General features: G+C 47.1%; 1 protein-coding gene across 4 annotated transcripts in view; it reads left to right on the top strand.

Annotated features, from left to right (window-relative positions):
* Positions 1-21,545, top strand: part of CNTNAP5 (contactin associated protein family member 5) — a 398,232-nt gene that overhangs the window by 171,483 nt on the left and 205,204 nt on the right. For all 4 annotated transcript variants that reach the window (XM_044978589.1, XM_044978588.1, XM_044978587.1 and 1 more), the window contains exon 4: positions 14,616-14,763. In XM_044978589.1, the coding sequence (XP_044834524.1) occupies positions 14,616-14,763 (148 nt within the window). The remainder of the gene's footprint in view (positions 1-14,615; positions 14,764-21,545) is intronic.

The following is a 21,545-nucleotide window of genomic DNA, read 5'->3' as shown; positions in this document are numbered from 1 at the left end:
CTTGGACCAAACTCAAGGGTGGGTGTTGAGGTCGACCTGAGCGGAATGGTGTTAAGACATTTGTTGTATTCTTAAAATCTGTAACTCTAATGCTTTTTCAAAAGCAAAACTGTTTGTGGTTAAGAAATTCCTTTGCTAAACCTGGTGCCTTGCTTTACTGCCATGTTGTACCTGAAGGGGGATGTTCGGAAATTTGCACTCCAACATCCAGATTGTCTCTGGGAGGGAATGGTATAAGCAACAAGGGGCTTGGGGGAAGCTGCAGCACTGGTTCCAGGGGCTAGGCAGCTGGACAGTGGGGTCCCACTGCTTAAGAAGAGGTGCAGACACAGAGTCTGCACACGATAGTACAACTGGGTGATCCAGAGCGAGGAACAGTGATCCATCACTACGTAGACCCAGGGGGTGGGGCTGGGGGCTTAGAAGAATGTGAGGTTCAGCAGTTGTATCCAAGCCCAGCAGAGTGGTTTTCATGCAGAGAGTGGGAATGGACCAGGTTGTGAGAGAAGGAATGCAGGGATGGTCAAGCTGTGCCTGGGGAGGGAAGGCAGCAATACTGTGGTCAATATTCTCCGGAGGCTTGCCATGGGGAAGAAACTGTAATTTACAATCAAGGTTCCTCTGATGACTACTCAAGAGCTGAAAGTCATCCACGTGCACTGGCCCTCTCTCCTGTAGTTCAGTTCCAGGGCCCTTATTAGAGAAGTAGGAGTTGCAAGTGGCTCTTACATGGCCACTCTGCTTTCCAAGTGGACTTTCATGGTTTCCTCTGGCTTCTTCCAGGGGAGTGAATCAAAGCCATTAGCTAAGAAATAGTATTTTGTGGCTATTTGTCCCCATCTGCCCAGATTTGGGCCTGTACATGACATTTTGAACATGCACCATGAACAAGGAGTAAGATGTTGCATGAACAGGAAATCTGAGAGTCACTCAGGATGAGTCGTGGTTTTTTTTTTTTCTTCCCCTTTATGACTCTTGTGAAACATGCAGGTTTTGGAGAATAAATAAATGATCTTCACGGTTGAGATGCAGTTAAACAAATTTCATTCTGTCTAAGCTGTGGCAGCAAGATAAATAAATTAGAGAGACATGCAATAGAGGAGTCGGTTTCATGGTTTGCAGGAAGTTTGGGACGCATGATAAAGCCTTAAGAATGAGTCAAACAGTCAGATTTTTTGTGGCAGATTTTTTTTTTTTTTAATTGAATATAGCCTCTTCTCTTCGGCTCAATTATTTGTACATCAGGCTATTTAACGCTTTCCTGCTCACAGTGGATATAGCAGCAGTTCCAGCAAAATCCTGACATGTGAAGGGAAATTGGTCTGATGTCACTGAGTGGAGCCGTTAGATGCGGAAGTGTCCTGTCCACTCCAAGATGATACAATAATGAATAAGGTTGATAAGATTTGGAAGCAGGACTGGAATGGAGCTCCTGAGTCCAGTCCCCTGCTATCACAGGAAACCATGCCATTGTCAGGAACCATGAGCTGTCATTCCCTCAGCTGAGCCTGGGGCTAGCCAGTTAATGAGCCCAGCTGGGCTGCAGCAGCATCGCCTGATTGGCCAGCTCACCTGCTTGGCTGCAGGGAGCCAACAGGTCTGTCTTTAAGCTCAGCGGCAGATGGCCAGCTGCTCAACACTTATGCCTCAGCTGCAATCTCTCCTGTGCCTGCTTTGTTCCCAGACATATTCATGTCCAGTTCCCTTGTCCAGCTTCTGACTCTGGCTCTGTCCCTCGGCTCTGACTCTTGGTCCTTGGCTCTAACCATTAGGTCAGACTTCCCACGTACCAGGTCCTGACAATCATACAATCCTTTTAGTAAACTTATCAAGCTCCATCTTCAAGCCTGTTATGTTTCTTGTCCCTGAAACTCTTACTGGGAGGCTGTCCCAGAATCTCACTCCTCTGATGATTAGAAACCTTCTTCTGATTTCCAGCCTAAATTTCTTCCTGGCCTATTTATTCTTGAAAGTCAGCTACAAAGGATTGTCGTGAAGGTGGGCTCAAGCTTCAAAAAGTGTATCTGGATTTTAAACACTGCTGCATGCAGGGTGTCCCATCTCTGTACTATATCTGGTTGAAATATTTTAGAGTGAAACATTTTCCTGTCCCCAAAACAGGCTTTGTCATAAAAGGTATCTTTTTATTGCTGGATGAAAAATTCTGGTTTTCAATGGTAAACTTTGAAATGAAAGGGAACTTTTTCCATTTTGAATTGCATTTTCAGTTTTCAAAAAGCATATTTTAAATGAAATTTTCATTTCAATTGAAATGAAATGTTGTTTTAGTTTGAAATTTCTCACAAAAAATAAAAAATATGGATTTTTTCATGGGGGTAAAAGGATTTTCTGCTGGCCAGGAAACTCCTAGGACACGAAATAATCATAACATATACCTGCATTATCTGTATTTTATTAGTTTGTATGGGGGTGTCTGTTTCTCAGCTGTAAAATGTGGGTAATGGTAGGGGTAGTATCAGAATAAACAGGTTATTGATTTAGAGTTCCCAGACTACTTCAGTAATGCAGGCCGCGTGAGTACCTAGATAGACAGAAGCAAAGCCTTCTGGGAACATTCTCAGGAACAGTCTCTAGTGGGGTTCTGAGAATTTTCTTTCATGCTGCATATTGTTTTCAGTAGAGCGTGTCATCTGTTTACTTAGCTACACTGTAAAGAAACACCTCCTTAATGATATGTTTCTGTGTTCCGTTACTTTCAAGTGTATATTAATACTATTATACTGATACCTGTGATTTTTGAGTGTACATCAGATCATTGTATTGATACCGGATGTTCTTCAGTGTATGTTAATACTATTTATTGTTAGCTGATGAGCTCAAGTGTATTTTAATACCCCTGTATTGATTGATACTAGATACTGAACTTCTTCAGAGATCTAACATGGAACATATAACATAAACCTTTTGTTTAACATAAAGCCCAATGTAACTGCTGAATCTGTGAAAGGATATCCTATAATAAATTACTTTTCCTCTTCGTGGGTCAGACTATCTAACAAAGTTCCTTTTCTTCTCCTCTTTGTCACTCTCTGAAGTGTACCTAGTCAGATCATTTTCAGACTCATTCCTGAAAGCAATTACTTCATCCTGACATGTTGTGGAAATGTTGTATGGGTCTGATTTTGTTCACTCTAAATCAGATGTCGTTTGCTGGCCCACTTCACGGGTCCCTTCTCTCACTGACGCTTACAAGAGTAATGAATGAAAGAGTTCTTTGAGCTAGATGTCGCATCTCAGGAGAAGGGCTTATAAGGAGCTATTGATTCTCTCCCCCTCCCACCTCATTTCCTGTATTTCAGTGGAAAGTATTGATAACCAGCATATAAGCTTCTCATGAGTTTCCTGGTTTTTAAATCCTTGCTTTGTTGTGACTTAAGGTAAAATTTTCCTTTATGAAATTGAAGGACGAAATGAGAGATTAAAATAAATCTCCAAGGTAAGAAAATACTCTGAGGAAGGAAACTCTCCAACTAGATAGTGTAAAGAAAAGTTTAATTAAAGTGACTGGCGCAGTACTTGAAAAATATAACAATACTTTTCACTTGCATCATGCCTTTCGCCTAGGGTGCTTTAAAAAGTATTTATTAATATAAGTCTTGGTCTGCCTGACCATAACAAGATAATAAGATCCACTGGCTAGAAGCGAGAAGCTAGACAAATTTAGGCTGGAAATAAGACATTCTTTACAGTGAGGGTAATTAACCACTGGAACAACCTACACAAGATTGTGGTGAATTCCCCATCACTGTCCATTTTTAAATCAAGATTGGATGTTTATCAAACAGATCTGCTGCAGTTCAAACAGGAATTAGTTCAGGGAAGTGCTGTGTCCTATGTTGGACAGGAGGGAGGTCAGACTAGATCATCACCATTGTCCCTTCTGGCCTTATCTATGATGAGTGATGTTGCCTTTACCATGCTCCCAGTCAGTGGCCGATTAGCCACTGGGCCAACAGGGCCCTGGCCAATTGGGGGGCCTAGAAAAATGGCCACCCCTCATCTCAACTCCACTGTCCTCACCTTCCTGGTGCTCTTGCTGGGGAGTGGGGTTGGGGTGTAGGGGCTTGCCCCGCTCTGCCTGCCCGTCCGGCGTTCCTGCAGGTGGAAGAGGTAGGGAGGGGTCCCCACTTGCTCTGGCCCAGGGCCCCGGAACATCCTAATCCGCCTCTGCTCCCAGTCCTTGCTGGACAAAAGAGAATGAGAAACTGGATCTGGGAATCAAATCTTTCTCTCTCATTGCAAGGCAGGGGTCTGTACGCCAACACCACCAGGCCAAAATTTAAGCAGTGCTTTAAGAGTAGACATATATTTCAAGTAGCAAGTGTTAAGCGCTGATATAAAGAGATGTGTGCGAAGCAGCCAGTTGAAATGCTCTGCAAGAAGTTTTACTGGTCCTACAAACCCCAGGAACAGTGATGGATATTATTGAGCACCATCAACAGGCACCTTCTCAGTTAACCAATTAGTTACATATGTACAGACATCTCTGTTTCATCAAGAGCTCCTGTTACAGCACGTAACAATCCACTGATTTTTCCTGCTCCCTCAACGGCACAGCTATCAAGATGGTTTTGAAACTAAAAGTGCTTTACTCCCCCACTCACTTGTTGGCTCCCATCCTACTCCCATTTCCAGATATAGACGTTCAGATTGGAACCAAAAAAACAAATCTGATTTAGTATTTACAGTCTGACTGCCATAGGTTCGCCTCAGTTTAAAATGATTGCCTCACCATGGGAGCAGAGGAAAGCATTCATTAATGATAGCAGGATGACTTGATTTTGCAGCTGGCTTTAAGCATTCGTATTTAATGTAAAGCACTGGGATACAGGCAGCTGAATGCCTTTCTAATGGATGAGTAGAAGAGGAGGCCCCTCCTTTTTTTGTATTCAGACATTGGTGTGTCACAGTGAGAGCCTGAGTGCCTAGCTCTTTGCTCTTTGCCTCGTTAAGCGTCAGCTTCTCTAATATGTATTCCAGAGAGCTGGTTAAGGTTCACAACTTTGTAATATTTAAAAACCGGACACTCCAGCAGAAGTGCCGGAACCTCCCACACCCTCTCTCTTCACCTAAGGACCCTCCCCTGCCCCACTCACTCCTCTTCCTCCTCCCCCCATCGCTGACTGCTCTTCGTCTCTTCCCCCCCTGCCCGCCTGGGTTGTGAGGGACTTTCCTGCAGAGCCGGGGCGGGGAGCTTCAGCTGCCCAATGCAGGTATGAGGCAGCCCCGGCTGAGTAGGGGCTGGCAAGGGTGATGACCTGGTGCCTCCCCTCGCCATCTCTGCCTGCAGTAACTGGACTTTTGGTGTCCGGTCAGTGGAGCTGACTGGACACTGTCAGGTCCCCTTTCCAAACGGACTTTCCAGTTGAAAACTGGGCACCTGGTCACCCTAGATATGGTTGGTTTTCCAGGTCTTCTGCTTAGGTCTTTTTATTTTGGTTGATACAGGGAATAAATGTTTGATTGGAACTAATTGATCAAACCTGTGTTGAGGGGAAAAAAGGATGCACAGATATCCACTGGGACACTGCAATACGTCCTCTTAAACTGTCTCATGGTCTGGAAAAATAGTTTCTTGTTGCTGCTCTGGTATCAAAAAGGCTGTTTTGATCAGTGTGGGAAGTGTACTTATTAAAACCTTGACTGAATTATGGGATGTTAAAAGCTTTCCAGCAGTGTTTTTTGTAGGAAGGGACTGAGTGAAGTGAGACACAGATTTTGATTTATCCGTTATGTTCTTAAGACAAAAGCCTAGAAAAACCATACGACTAAATCTTCAGCTGATATAAATGGACTTCAATGAAGCTACACCAATTTACACCAACTCAGAATCTAGCCCATACCATTCAATGCATTGGTAGCAGAACTCTTCCCATTTTGAATAGGGTGACCAGATGTCCCGATTTTATAGGGACAGACCCGATATTTGGAGCTTTGTCTTATGTAGGCGCCTATTTCCCTTCACCCCATCCCGATTTTTCACACTTGCTATCTGGTCACCTTAATTTTGAATGATGATCTAACTAAACTTGCTCAAAACTCTCTTGCACAGAAATCTTTTTTCCTCTATTTTTTTTTAAATAATCAAATTTCAAAATGTTGATAAAACTTGAAAATTCATAAAATGTTGATCATCATTCCTTTGAAACCTAGGCTGTTTCCTTCTTCCCACCCACCCCTTCTTCCACAATAACAACATATATATGCATAAAGATTAACTGTCTTGTGATAAAATTTCAGTAAAAAGATATTGAAAAAGATAAACAGTGCCATAAGACAAACCTATGATAATCTCATGAGATACACAGATGTTGTGTCTGAGGTTGGAGTGTGAATTTTTTCTTGCTCCCAGCAAAATTTGCAAAGCTACATTGGCTAAAAATGGATTTTTTTTTACCATTTTACAAAACATTGGGGAAAATCGAATCTAACTGTCCATGCACTTTCAAAATTATATTGCAGCTCCAAATAGAAATGCTGTTAAACTATAAAACAGGGAAATAATGTAAGATAATGATGTCAAATATTCATTTGAAGTCACCATTGCGTGGAATAACTAACACCTCTCTGGTGTCCTGTTGCTGAATTGGGCTAGCAAATTATCATCAGAGAGAGAGCTTTTTAAACTCAGTTTGATGAAGCTAAATATGAGGAGGGTTCCAGGCATTGCTCAACAGTGCTAGACACAAACACATTCACTGCATTGTTAATCCCACTAATTCAATACAAAGCATGCAAGCCTCTGTGAGATTTATGCAAAAGTACAGCCTGAAGTGTATGATTAATGTTGGGAATAGATATGGAAAGAGCTGTTGCAGTCTATTGGCTAAGGTTAATCGTGTCAAGGTTTTAGGGAAATATTTATTTTTTTGAGGTGATGAGGATATATATAATATTATAAAGTTTTTTGACGATAAAGAGTAGGATGCCAAGAAGAAACAGGAATTAGTTGCTGACTTTTGGCTCTTCCTCTATTTTACAGCTTTAGTTTTGCAGTAAGTTCCTCCCAGTATTATTGTTACTAACAACAGTTATAATATTTTATAGCATCCTTCACAGCAAAGTGCTCTCCAGACTTAACTGATATTTAAAACTATCCATGGGGATCATTTCATCTATCCATGAAAGGCAGCCACGTGGTGGGTGACTGTAACTTTTTTGATTGAAAGTATAGCGATAATACGCAAAAGCTTAGGATAGGAACTAAAGTGCTGTATCAGTTTGAGGTTGTAGGAAGAATTTAAGTAGACTGCAGTTTGGACAAGACACTAGAATGTAGAACTCATTCCTAGAAGTTTTCTTTTTACCCTCCTTCCATTCTTATTAGAGTGTCTTCTTCCTGGTTGGTCATTATCTTTGGTTGCAGTGTTGTTGTAGCCTTGTTGATCCCGGTGGGTAAGGTAGTATCTTTCTTTGAATCCTAGAAGATCAGGGTTGGAAGAGACCTTATGAGGTCATCTAGTCCAACCCCCTGCTCAAGCATGACCAGCCCCAACTAAATCATCCCAGTCAGGGCTCCCTAGGTAACCCATTCCAGTGCTTCATTACCCTCCTAGTGAAATAGTGTTTCCTAATATCCAACCTAGACCTCCCTCACTGCAACTTGAGACCATTGCTCTTTGTTCTGTCATCTGCCACCACCGAGAACAGCCTAGCTTGATCCTCTTTGGAACCCTCCTTCACGTAGTTGAAGACTGCTATCAAATCCCCCCTCCCCCAACTCTTCTGCAGACTAAATAAGCCCAGTTCCCTCATGTTTCAGAGTAGCAACCGTGTTAGTCTGTATCCACAAAAAGAACAGGAGTACTTGTTGCACCTTAGAGACTAACAAATTTATCTGAGCATAAGCTTCCGTGGGCTACAGCATATTCATAGCTGAATTTGCATATCCGTAGCTGAATTTGCATATCTTATGTCGACCCCCATCCCCCAGTGTAGACCTAGCCTAAGTTTTACACTTGTGATCACACTGCCAGCATCCAGTGAATAATAATCATGACTATTGAGTGATCTTTGGAATTTCCATTCCATGGACAATATTGACATTTCAACACAGGAAATGAGATGACAAGTTGAAATTTCTAAATTTTAAATGGAAAACATTTTTTGAAAAAAAAAACGGATTTGGAATTGTCAGAATGTTTCATTTTGACATTCCTGTAATCAAAATGTTTTGTTTCATTTTGTTAAAATGGCATGAAATGCTTCATTTTGAACCAGATCAACATTAAACAACATTTCTCTTACATTATGGGAGTTGCAATTCAGGCCCCCCCTTGTCTCTTATGGGCCAAGTGTATTATGGGAGATCCAGTCCAGCCAGAAAGCCTAATGCCCTCATTCTCCCCCAAGACAATGTGCTTAAAAAGGAAATACAGTTTAATATCTTGTTTGCTGATTGAAAATTGAACATTTGCGATCAATTCAATAAAATGAAATATTCCAATTTGGGTCAAATTGACCAAAATAAAATATTTCATTTGGATTTTCCTGATGAAAAATTGTTTTTTTCTTGGCAATCTACCTAAGGCTACTTATAGTGTTATCAGTATTTATGCCTTTATTTGCAATGCAGCTAATGAGAGAGATTACACATGTAATGTAATGGAGCACATCCAATGCATATATCCATCCCGCTTGAGCAGATTATGCAATACAGTGATGGGCTAGGGTGGAGTGCACTGTCTCTATCCTCCTACTGCTTGATTGCTTTATATCTGTGCTTGTGCACAGAAACTGTCAGTTCTCCGTAATGTGAGGAAGAGAACTCAATAAGACATTGTATTGCCGAAGCACAATCTGCACTCTCAATAAATAACATGTGTAATTCTTAGCAAGGGGACCTGGGGTTCATTACTAAGTTCTGGGCAGATTCATTTTAATCCCTATTGTATGGTGAAATTGAACTTCTTTTTTGGAGTCTATCGTCATTTTGGGCAGAGGGTGATGGGGCTGGAATCCAGTTTTGTTTTGTTTCTTCATATATTGTAGGATAGATAATTTGGACAGGTCTCTTCCTTCCCTCGATAGCAAACAAGATGAGGTGTTGGGGATGTTACAGTCGGGTGTACTCTGTGAAGGGCAGGCATATCACGGAGTAAAATATAGCCGTGATTGGTAAAACAGAGGACAAAACTGTAGCGGGGTAGGAGATGCATCTTTCTGGAGATGTGATTGGTTTCAGAAGGATTACATTTGATTCTGTTTAACTGTGATGGGCACACTTTCTTTCAGTCTAGACAAGAACCTCAGCTCACCTGGAAGTACCTATTGTTGTGGTTATTCATTTGCATTACAATAGCATCTATAGACCCAACCAAGATCAGGAGCCCATTATGCTAGGCACTGTACTCACAAATAGTAAGAGGCAGTCTCTGCCCTGAAGAGCTTACAGTCTAAATAGCAGTGACAGACACAAAGAGGTGAAACAATTTGACCAAGGTCACACAGTGGCAGAGGTCACAGCTGGGCTGATGATATTTTTGACACAAAATAACAGCCTGCCTGTCAAGGAAGAGCAGAAAGGGGACACAGGGGAGAGCTCTGTTCGGTATCAGGGAGGCTACACAATAGGTGAGAAAGAAGTGTCCTTCCATCTCTTGAGCCAAGCAATCCCCATTGCTCTTCTTCCCTGCTGACTTGCCTTGATTGGTGGCAAAGGGATGCTTCAAGGTGAGGCTCACTGGCGATCTGATCCTGCCTCGACGAGCTCCTTACAGTTGGAACCCTGTGTCCAGGCATAGGCCCATGGAAAGCAAAGCTTCTCCAGAATCGGGACTGAATTTGAACAGAGAGGTGTTTATTTTACTTTTCTTACTGGCAAAAGAGTGGCAGTAATGTGGGTTGGAGTTTTGTTGCTGTGGATTGGGTGTCTCCTGTTGTATAGTCTTAAACAAGTCTACTAAACACACACAAGACTCCTGTTGCAGAGCCTCAAACGAGCCTTCACTGAATGCACAAAGCGGAAGGGGCTAAAAACAGTCACATCTCAGTGCATTTCCTTCCCTTTACTGTCCACTTTTTCTACAGGGAAATTTCCCTTATCTGAAAGTGTCTTCAATGGTACCAATACCAGTGAAACTCCTAAAACTGTTTTGGTGTTTTCTTTCCAGTGAAATTAAAGGGTTCGTATTCACTGTCATGATAGATCATAGTGGCTGCAGACTCTGAGCAGAGAACTGTTCGGATCCATCATGCCAGGATAAGGCATTGATGCAATTGTGACGGTTCCATGGACGTACTGTAGCATCACATTCAATGGAAGGGTTTCTTAGATTCAGTACATTATCATCAGGATTGTAGAATGCTTTTCACATCATGGAACCTTTCAGTCTATTACATGGTGTTTTGTGGATGGATATAGGTCAGTGGTGGACAACCTGCAGCCCGCGGGCCTCACACACCAGACAGTTTGTTTATATTGGCATGCTCCCAGTGGCCGTGGTTCACCGTTCTCGGCCAATTGAATCTGCAGGAAGCGGCAGACAGCAGGTCCCTGTGACCCACGCTGCTTCCTGCAGCTTCTAGCTTCCACCGCGGCCGCTGGGAGCTGTGGGCGGCCACGCCAATGTAAACAAACTGACTTGCGGCCCGCCAGCGGATTACCCTGAGTGGCCGCAGGTTGCCTACCACTGCTATAGGTAGATGTGATTGATTTTAGTGATTGACCTCTAAAACTCTAACACCACCATTCAGTTCCCAAAACTGAACAACCCCATTCAATTAAAGTCTAGCTTGAACACATCTGAAGTTCATTTATATCCCTAGGGCTGGTATAGGTGCTCCAGAATCAAAGCTTCTTTCAAGCTAGAAAATCTGACAAGATGACCGGCAGTCTCATCCCTGTGCTCCAGCTTTGTCATATATTCACACTTTGCTTGAAATCCATGTTCAACAGAATGTTTCAGAAGTCCCCCGTGAGATATTCAGACACAGGTCTGTTCTGTATGATGGTTGTCACTTCTTATAGCTCACGCATGAGCTTTCCTGCACTAATAGAACTGTTTAAAAGGAAGAAAGCCATTTTTTTTATGGGAGTGTCATTTTGACACTTGCAACTTTGATTTGATTCCTTTTTCATTCATTTAGATCCCTTGGAGGAGCTACTTGGTATTTTAAATCAGTTTCTTCTTGTTGGTTGTTCCCTGTCCCCATTTGCTTGGGTGTAAATGGCAGGTCACAGAGATGACATAGGCAAAATCTGCAAGGTAGACAGGTGCTTCTGCACCTGCACTTCCTTAAATCAAGGCTGTAATCATGTAAATTACAAACATCTGTGTTGTAGGGCCCTGCACATTCATAATCTCTTTTTCAGTTTGGTTCATCAGTTGATCTTTGGCAGGAAAAAACAGAAGAAGCTACATCCTAAAATAACTCCTCTGGAAGATAGTTAACCTCAAGTCTGCCTGGACTGTGCCAGCGCTTCTCCTTCTGTTCACAGTTCAAACCCACCCCATTACCTGCCTAATAAAGTGAGAGAGCAGATAATCATTGGCGTCATTACAGGAGCCTGCTTCTGTAGATCTGTAAATAAGCTGCTGTTTGCTGCCCTGCATGTGTGTCAAGTGAGATGAAGACAAAATCCTGAGCCTGTCTTTTTAATGCATCAGCTTGGATGAGCTGACACTTCTTCTAACTGAACTTTCTTCTGTCTTTCCACACCCAGACATAGCTAAGACGTTCAGTTTGAGTGTTGCAGCAATTTTGCCAAAGACTAATTTAAGAGGCAGTGTAACAGATCTTCAGCGGATGTAAATCAGCATAGCTCGGTTGACTTTAATGGAGCTATTCCAATTTACCCCAGCACAACATCTGGCCCGGTATTAATTTAGTAATGTCTCTAGTCCAGGGGTGGCCAACCGGAGCCTGAGAAGGAGCCAGAATCAGCTCCCCTCCCCATCTCCGCCCTGCTCCCAGTGCCTCCCACTCACCGGCAGCCCCGATCAGCGCCTAGGGTGACCAGATCACCCAGGTCAAATATCGGGACGCCGGGGGGGGGGGGGCGGGGGCAGAGGGGGAAAAAATGGCGGCAGAGCAAAAAAAAAAAAAAAAATCCCCCACACCCGATTCCTCCTCCCTCCGCAAGCGCTGGAGGGAGGCCCGGGAGACTCAGGGGAGCACGGGGCCGGGGTGAGTGTGAGTCCAGCCTGGCCCCGAGCAGGCAGGACTCAGGCGCGGTATCTGGAGGGAGAGTACGGGGTGGCCTGCGGGGCCAGGTAGCGGCTGTTCTCCCCACCTGGGCAGCAGGACTCGGGAGCAGCCGCTGCTGCAGCTCCCACTGCTGCGGGGGGAGGAAGCGGCCGCTGGCCAAGCTCGGCAGCTGCGGCTCTGGCGCCCACGAACCCCCCGAGCCCGGGCCTGCTGCGGGGACCCAGTGCGCACGCTGCGCATACCCAGCCCCTGGCCACTCGCGTCTGGGCTGGCTGCCCAGCTGGTGCAATCCTGCGGGCGGCCTCGGAGTGGGGGCAGCAGCCCCCGAGCCCCCCGCATCCCGCTCGGGTCCTGCAGGGGAACGAACGGGACTGGGCTGCCGATGCCTCCACCACAGGATTGCACCAGCTGGGCAGCCAGCCCAGACGCGACTGGCCAGGGGCTGAGCGCAGTGTGCGCGCTGCCCCGCAGCAGGCCCGGGCTCGGGGGGTTCGGGCCCGGGCACCAAAGCCGCAGCCGCCGAGCGCCACGTGCTTGGCCACTTCCTCCCCCCGCAGCAGTGGGAGCTGCAGCAGCGGCTGCTCCCGAGTCCCCTGCCCAGGTGGGGAGAACAGCCGCCACCTAGCCCCACGGGCCGCCCCCCTACTCTCCCTCCAGGTACCGCGCCAGAGTCCTGCCTGCTCGGGGCCAGGCCAGACTCACACTCACCCCGGCCCCACGCTCCCCTGCGTCTCCTGGGCATGGCATGCTTGGAAAGAGGCGGGGATTTGGGGAGGGAGACAATGGGGCAGTGAGGGGGCGGGGATGGGGGCGAGGATTTGGGGAAGGATCCAATGGGGGAAGGAGGGGGCAGAGTCGGGGCAGGGGAGGGTGCGAGCCCTTCGGGCTCCGGAGCCTTTGCTTGTTTGTCCAGTGTCCCGACCTAACATTGGTCGGGACGCGGGACAAACAAGCAAATATCGGGACAGTCCTGATAAAATCGGGACATCTGGTCACCCTATCAGCGCCTCCCTCCTCATACCTCCCGATCAGCTGTTTCATAGCATGCAGGAGGCTCTGGAGGGGAGGGAGAGGAGCGAGGACACAGCAGTGAGCACCCCCTGGCATCTTGGAAAGTTGGCGCCTGTAGCTCCAGCCCCGGAGTCGGTACCTATACAAGGAGCCGCATGTGGCTCCGGAGCCACAGGTTGGCCACCCCACTTTAGTCCATGCAACATCTTTGCACTCAGAGGGCCATATTCAGCCTTTATGTTCAAAGGAATGGAATCAGCAAATTAAGTGGGTTCAGCTCCATTCACATCAGTGTAGCCGGGCTCATTTATATCAGGGCTGAATAGGATTCAGATTCTCCTATCTATCCAGGCAACCCTCTGAGATCTTTTAAGTGCGTTTAAAGAGCCAGCCTGCTCATTCTCAAAACATAGTTCTCTCCCACCGTTCATTCTCAGAATAGTTAAAGAAGTATTAGGGTTGGCCAGAAAACTTGAGTTTTGTGAAAATATTTGGAGGTTTTGAAATTTGTTGTGAAACAGAATGAAAACGAGACCTTTCCGGAGTGGAGAAACAGACAGACACCCCATTGCAGACTAGCCAATAATCTGGTGGTTAGGACACTCTAAATCTGCCTGATTCAGAGGAGGGATTTGACCCTGGGTTTCTCACAGCCCTGGAGAATGCCCTGATCACCTGGGTATTTGTTAGTTCTGAGAAACATTCTTATTTGTGTTACTGTAGTGACCATAGGTGCTGGCTTCCTTCAGGCCCCAGAGGTGCTCTGGCCCCACCCCCTTTCCCCAAACCCCCATCCCTTCCCCCCTCTTCCCGTCCAGTTCCACCCCCTTCTCTGAGAGCGCCCCATCCCTGCTCCTTCCCTCTCCCTCCCAGTGCCTCCTGTACACAACGAAACAGCTGATTGTGGCTGGTGGGAGGGTGAGGAGCTGATCGTTGGGGCCACCAGCGGGTGGGAGGCGCTGGTGGGGAAAGGAGGAGCTGGCTGCCGGTGGGTGCTAAGCACCCACTCATTTTTTTGTCGGCGCCTATGGTAGTGACCAGGAGCCAGTATGCTAGGTGCTGTACAAACTCAGAAACAAAACAGTCTCTGCTCCTAAGAGTGATGAAATGGAATTTTTCAACCAAAAAAAAAAATGTTTTATCAAAAATGTAGCAAATCATTTTTTGTAGCGCTACTGTGCACTTTTAAATAGGTGCTGTATTCCACCATAAGGATAGCTGCATTTCAGCAGTGGATAGTTTGGAGATGTTTCAGTTAGGTTCCCGAAGCTTGGATGCTTATTTCAGTCAAACCTGGTCTTTGAAGTCCTGCAGTCTTTCTTCAGTCCATAGATAGTTTTATTTTTTTGTGTTTGTTGAGTTTGTTTTTCTATTTTCATTGCTCACAACTAACTGACCATTAAAAGTCTCACTGGAGCTTCCTTTCCTTTCAGGTCTTCACAGGGAACACCAATGCGGACAGTGTTGTACATCACAAACTTCTGCACTCTGTGAAAACCCGCTTCCTGCGCTTCGTCCCTCTGAAATGGAATCCCAGTGGAAGAATAGGCCTGAGAGTTGAGGTCTATGGTTGCTCATACAGTAAGTGCCTTTAATGCAAATGTCATCAAACAACATTGTCAATGTTCCAGGAAGCCCCGGGGAATGTACCTGGCCGAGTACATCTTTTAATTCAATATGAACATGTACCACCATAATATCTGAGTGGAGTTGTAGCCTTCATGACAGATAAGCATTACTTGCTGGCTGAGCTCCCTTCCACTAACATCTTATAACATATCATCTTTGCCCCATACCCTGCAGTTACAGGGAATTAAACAGGTATAAAGGATAAGGGTCTGAGACTAAAGTAAAGTGGAAATATAATCAGGGGATTCATAGACATTTTAGAGAGTATGTTGGAATATTTATTGCATTTATATAAATACACCTTTCCAATTTCTGTATGGCGTATCATTTGACTGTACAAATCTGTTAGTTAGCTGTCTATGCTCTTTGCTTGAACAAATGCATCTTCTCGACCTCTCTAAACCTTTGCACCCCAACATTTTTAGATGTAGAGCCATTTTCCAAATGTGACCCCCAAACTTTCTTTTTTACAGTTCTACTGTGTCGGGCACTTACTAGGCCAGATTTCCAGCCGATGAAAATCGGCCCAGCTCCATTGTTTTCAGTATAACTAGATAGACAGCAGCAGACGATCTGGTCTGCAGTGCACAATTCTGGCACTGAGAACATCCCAACAAACAGAGGGGAGTTCAAAAGAATAGCGACAAAAATATCAGGGAGCTGGAGGGCTTGATCTATAAGAACCATGATGTGTACCTTGGCTAAGAGATGACTCAACGTGTCTGCACATGAATGGGGGAAGGTGAGATTGGAGGTGGAACATCATGATAATCTTCAAGTATTTGAAATACTGAGGTTGGCGGAACTATTTAAGGTGCTACACTGGGGTCTAATTAGGCCTAGTGGGGGGAAGTTATGACAAGGAAAGTTTAGGATGACTGTCAGGGCCGGCTCCAGAAAATCTGGGTGTTCTCTTCCCCCTCCCCCCAGTAAAGCCACTGGATCAGCACCTCTGATAGGAAGGCACAAGAACCAATATGTGACTGTGAGGGGACACACCCTCATTCTAGTAGAGAGGAAACTAACGTCCCTAACCAGACACACTTGTAAGGCTTTCCCTGGCTGGAGGGAGGCAGCTTAAAAAGGGAAAGCCTGACCTTTTATAAGCATGGTGACTAGGGGGAAGATGGCTCTATCTTGGAGACGGATGGCTACAGGGACAGATCGATGAGGAGAAAGGGTCTGCAACAGTCTGCTGCCTGTTATACTGTATGGACCAGGCATAAAGAAACGGTGACCAAAAGGAGGGGCTGGAGGCAGATCTGAATCATGAGAGAGGACACTAGAACTGACAGATAAGCCAAAGGACTTCCCAAAAGACCGCCCAAGAGACTGCCACTTTGATTCTCTGTCTCCCAGGGGTGGGGGAGAGGGAAAAGACCCCTTTTGTTGGTTTTCTGTTTGGAGATTCCCTTGTGGAGCACATGAGCCACCCAAATCGTGGTCTGGTGGGGACTCAGGAAGGACCCTGGCCCACCACGCTGACCTTTTTTTCACACTCCCTCCCCATAAACTCCTAAGTCACGCACATGTGTAGAGGGGAGGGTCAGTCGCACAAGAAGGGATATCCAGGACTGTGCTTGTGTTTGCGGAGAGATGGAGATTTCCTGTTTTGAACAGGAAGAGCGCACCATCAGCAGGAATCAGCTCCCACTCCACACCAGGTGGTGCTGGAGGTGGGCAAACTACGGCCCGTGGGATCCTCCTGCCTGGCCCCTGAGCTCCTGGCCCAGGAGGCTATTCCCCGGCCCCTCCCCCGCAGCCTCAGTTCACTGCGCTGCTGGCGCAAGGCTCTGGGCGGCGGGGCTGCGAGCTCCCGGGGCAGCACCGCTGCAGAGCCGTGGCCTGACCCAGTGCTATGAGCTGCGCAGCGGCGTGGCTGGCTCCAGCTGGGTGGCGCGGCTATTTGACCGGTGCTCTGGGCGGCACGGCTGTAGCACTGCCAGCCACTGGTGCTCCAGGCAGCATGGTAAGGGGCCAGGGAGCAGGGGGGGTTGGAGAGAGGGCAGAGGAGTTTGGGGGGCTGGTCGGGGGCAGGGAACAGGGGGGTTGAATGGGAGCAGGGAGAGCAGTCAGGAAGGAGAAGGGGGGTTGGATGGGGCAGTGGTGGGCAGTCAGGGGCAGGGGTTCCAGGGACAGTCAGGGGACAGGGAGCAGGGCAGTGGATGGGAGTGGGGGGGGGTGTATGGGGCAGGGGTCGCAGGGAGGCCATCAGGGAATGGAGATTTTGGATGGGGCAGGAGTCCCGGGGGGGTGCTGTCAGGGGGTGAGAAGCAGGGGGGTCAGATAGGGGGCAGGCCGCGCCTGGCTGTTTGGGGAGGCACAGCCCCCCCATAACCAGTCCGCCATACAATTTCCAAAACCCGATGCGGCCCTCAGGCCAAAAAGTTTGTCCGCCCCTGCAGTAGAAGGTCACCCTCTCCCTGGAGGGGTGCGGTGACTGTTGCGGCTGCAGGTTTGGCCTCAACGTCTGCAGTGAGCTGGGTTACGGCATGGAATAGCCTCCCGAATGAAGGTGTGGAAGTCTCACTATTAAAATCAGTGGTCCAGTGCACTAACAGTAACTGTAGAGGACACCGAGGAAGGTGGGGGCAGCTCGAGATGACCTTTAAATGCTGGTCCTGTTGAAGTCACAGGGAATTTTTCCATTGACTTAAACAGAGCCAGGATTTCACCTTATGATTTTATAATTTGAAATTGAATCCATTTTTTCTCCATGCATCTGAATTGTGCAGCTTGTCACTAATCTTCCAATAGCCACCTCCCCCCCCCAAAAAAGTTTTCCCCTTCTGTTTCAAGACAATGCTGATCTGCCTCTTGTATGAAAGCAGGACTCCTATATAGTCAAAATTAGAGGCCGCTCATCTGGCCTTTCTTGGATGTGCAAACTACTCTGGTTTATTCTCTCACGTAAGGGGTCACTGAGGGGGAATTCTTTGTAATATGCACTGCATTACTCCAGTCCAGGAGGGAGAGTTAGAGACAGAGGATTAAGGAAGGGAGGGAAGCAAGTGACCTGCTATCAAACTTTCAGGATAAATAAAGGCAAAGATCCTCTTAAAAATTATATTTTGAACTTGCAATCACCCATGATAACTACTCTCTGAATCGATTGAAGAAATACAAACTACCTTAGGGCAGGACAGTCAATGACTTTCCCTGGTGTGCCCCGTCTGACATGCAAGTTAACTGACGTTTAATCGATAACAGTTTACAGAGTCAATCAAACCAGTCGTGTGTGAGTGAGGATAAATATGTGAGCTAGACTTCTGAGCACAAGCCAGAACCACCGATTTTAAAGTACTGCTTCTGATCGCCACTGCTGTGGTGTTGGAAAAGTCATTTGACTTCTTTGCCTCAGTTTACCTGTCTGGTATGAAGTTGCTGGCCCCTTTAAGAGGAGTCTGGGCCCAGGCTACATGTGAGGAAGTAATTTAAAGGGAATGAGCACAACTAGTGAGATTATCGTATAACCTGGGCCTGATAAAAGGCCATCAGGGCACAGTTACAGACAAGGGTCCTAGAGAGAAGGGCTTTAAGACCCTAGCAGGAGAGGAGCTGGCTCCTGTGAACCTCTCCAAGCTGACAGGTGAAAGGAGTGAATGGAAAAGGGCCTGCTGGCAGAAAAGCTGACTGAAGGCTACAGCTGGCCTGAAGCATAACCTGGCTCCTGGAGGAAGGAGAGTGAGACTCTTTGAAAGATATCCTAGCTCTGATGTGCGCCACTCCCCGCCCCCCATCGCCACTGGAGATGGATAGCCCAGCCAGCTAAACTGGCAGGGTGCGGGGATGGGAGGTGCTGGGTGTCTGGGAGATACAGGGTGCCTGTGTGAGGTGGGGTGGGGGGTACAGGGTGCCTGTGGAAGGTGGGAGGCAGGGGTTCCCCTGGTTCACTCTAACCCAGGCCCACTGAGAGCAATTTCAGGGCCAGGGGCCATCCCTGGGGGGTGTGGGCCTGGGGTGGAAGTGACGCCAACGCTGGTACCACCCCCCACACTCCTAGGAGCCCTGCGGCCCGCCCGGGGCTCCCGGCCACCATCACCGCTACCTCGTCAGCGGCGGTGGCTGGGGGCCCCTTGGGCAATTGCGCCCCTTGGCGCCCCCCAGTCGGCGGGCCTGCTCTTACCCCTCCCCCACACCACCTCTGTCAGGAGCGGGCCCCAAGTACCCAGTGGGCCCTGCCTCTTACCTGCCCGGCCCAGCGAGACCGGGTGGCTCCGCCTCCTCTGCGCTGCTGCTTCCCGACAGGTGAGGCTACAGTGACCACTCCCCACCCAATCTGGCTCCCCTGCCGCTGCCTGCCTGAACCAAACTTAGCAAAGCCGCCTCCCTAAGCCAGGGCAAAATGTCCAGGCAGGTGATGGCAGAAGCAGGGCCGGCTCCAGGCGCCAGCTTATCAAGCAGGTGCTTGGTGGGGGGGAGCAACTCGGGAGCGGGGCGGCACTTTCAGGGATTCGGCGGCAATTCGGCGGCGGGTCCCTCACTCCCGCTCGGAGCGAAGGACCTCCCCCTGAATTGCTGCAGATCACGATCACGGCCTTTTTTTTTTGGCTGCTTGGGGCGGCAAAACCCCTGGAGCCGGCCCTGGGCAGAAGCCTCCCAGCGCCGTTGCTGGGAGGCGCCTGCACGCGGTGCCTGACTGAGAAGCGCCTCTTTTCCCCTCTGCCCTCACTTGATGACTTTGTTGCTTCCCATGGAGGATGTTCCCCGCAGTTTGGGAACCTCTGGTCTAGTGTGTTGCTCGCCTGGGGCCTAATTCTCCCTCACCAAAGCGCCTTTACATCTCTGTGGCCTGTAAAAGTGATTGTAAGGGCCTGATTCTCAGCTCCACTAAGTCCCGTTGACGCTGCCGGAGTGGCGTCAAGGATTCTCTGTATAAATGAGACTCAAGCCCAGAGTGTCTGATTCAAAGTCTGTTTAAGTCAGTGGAAAGATTCCTGTTGACTTCAGTGGGCTTTGGATCTGGTTCATAAGCAGAAGATAAAGAGTGATCAGCTGGCCCAGAAATACCGGGGAGCCTGGTCCTGCATTAATGGACCCATGGCTGTGTGACTGCTGTGCAGCCAAAGAGGGGAGTATGCTGCTAAGCTCCTCATTGGCATGCGGGCGAGTGCACAAGAGCCTGTGTTTCCTCAGACATCCTCTGCTCACATCTGCTCCTTTTTAACCCTGCATTTTTGAGAGAAAGAGAGCAGGTGCACAAGTGGCTTGAGACTTCCAGCTTTTTAGGCAATTTTGCAATGCTATAGATGGGCCTAGAGTTTAACCTTTCTTCTGCCAGCATGCAGGGTATATATAAATGCCTGGTACGCTCACATCTTGAATATTGTGTGCAGATCTGGTTGCTCAATCTCAAAAAAGATACATTGGAATTGGAAAAGGTTCCGAAAAGGACCACAGAAATGGTTAGGGGTATGGAACAACTTCCATATGAGGAGAGATTAATAAGACTGGAACTTTTCAGCTTGAAAAAGAGAAGACTAGGGAGGGATATGATAGAGGTCTATACAATCATGACTGGTGTGGAGAAAGTGAGTGTTCAATCCTTGAGGGGGCCACTTAGGGATCTGGGGCAAAATCAGTACTTGGTCCTGCTAGTGAAGGCAGGGGACTGGACTTGATGACTTTTGGGGTCACTAGTGAGGCAAATAGAAAGGAGCACAAACACTGCCAACTTAAATGCAAGAGTGTAATAAGAAAAGCCAAAGAGGAGTTTGAAGAACGGCTAGCCAAAAACTCCAAAGGTAATAACAAAATGTTTTTTAAGTACATCAGAAGCAGGAAGCCTGCTAAACAACCAGTGGGGCCCCTTGATGATCAAAATTCAAAAGGAGCGCTTAAAGATGATAAAGTCATTGCGGAGAAACTAAATGGATTCTTTGCTTCAGTCTTCACGGCTGAGGATGTTAGGGAGATTCCCAAACCTGAGCTGGCTTTTGTAGGTGACAAATCTGAGGAACTGTCACAGACTGAAGTGTCACTAGAGGAGGTTTTGGAATTAATTGATAAACTCAACATTAACAAGTCACCGGGACCAGATGGCATTCACCCAAGAGTTCTGAAAGAACTCAAATGTGAAGTTGTGGAACTATTAACTAAGGTTTGTAACCTGTCCTTTAAATCGGCTTCGGTACCCAATGACTGGAAGTTAGCTAATGTAACGCCAATATTTAAAAAGGGCTCTAGGGGTGATCCTGGCAATTACAGACCGGTAAGTCTAACGTCGGTACCGGGCAAATTAGTTGAAACAATAGTAAAGAATAAAATTGTCAGACACATAGAAAAACATAAACTCTTGAGCAATAGTCAACATGGTTTCTGTAAAGGGAAATCGTGTCTTACTAATCTATTAGAGTTCTTTGAAGGGGTCAACAAACATGTGGACAAGGAGGATCCGGTGGACATAGTGTACTTAGATTTCCAGAAAGCCTTTGACAAGGTCCCTCACCAAAGGCTCTTACGTAAATTAAGCTGTCATGGGATAAAAGGAAAGGTCCTTTCATGGATTGAGAACTGGTTAAAGGACAGGGAACAAAGGGTAGGAATTAATGGTAAATTCTCAGAATGGAGAGGGGTAACTAGTGGTGTTCCCCAAGGGTCAGTCCTAGGACCAATCCTATTCAATTTATTCATAAATGATCTGGAGAAAGGGGTAAACAGTGAGGTGGCAAAGTTTGCAGATGATACTAAACTACTCAAGATAGTTAAGACCAAAGCAGATTGTGAAGAACTTC

This window comes from Mauremys mutica, chromosome 10 (genome assembly GCF_020497125.1).
Source record: "Mauremys mutica isolate MM-2020 ecotype Southern chromosome 10, ASM2049712v1, whole genome shotgun sequence".
Classification (NCBI taxonomy): domain Eukaryota; kingdom Metazoa; phylum Chordata; order Testudines; family Geoemydidae; genus Mauremys; species Mauremys mutica.
The sequence above is the reverse complement of the archived record's forward strand: the minus strand, read 5'-3'. Positions and strand labels throughout refer to the sequence as shown.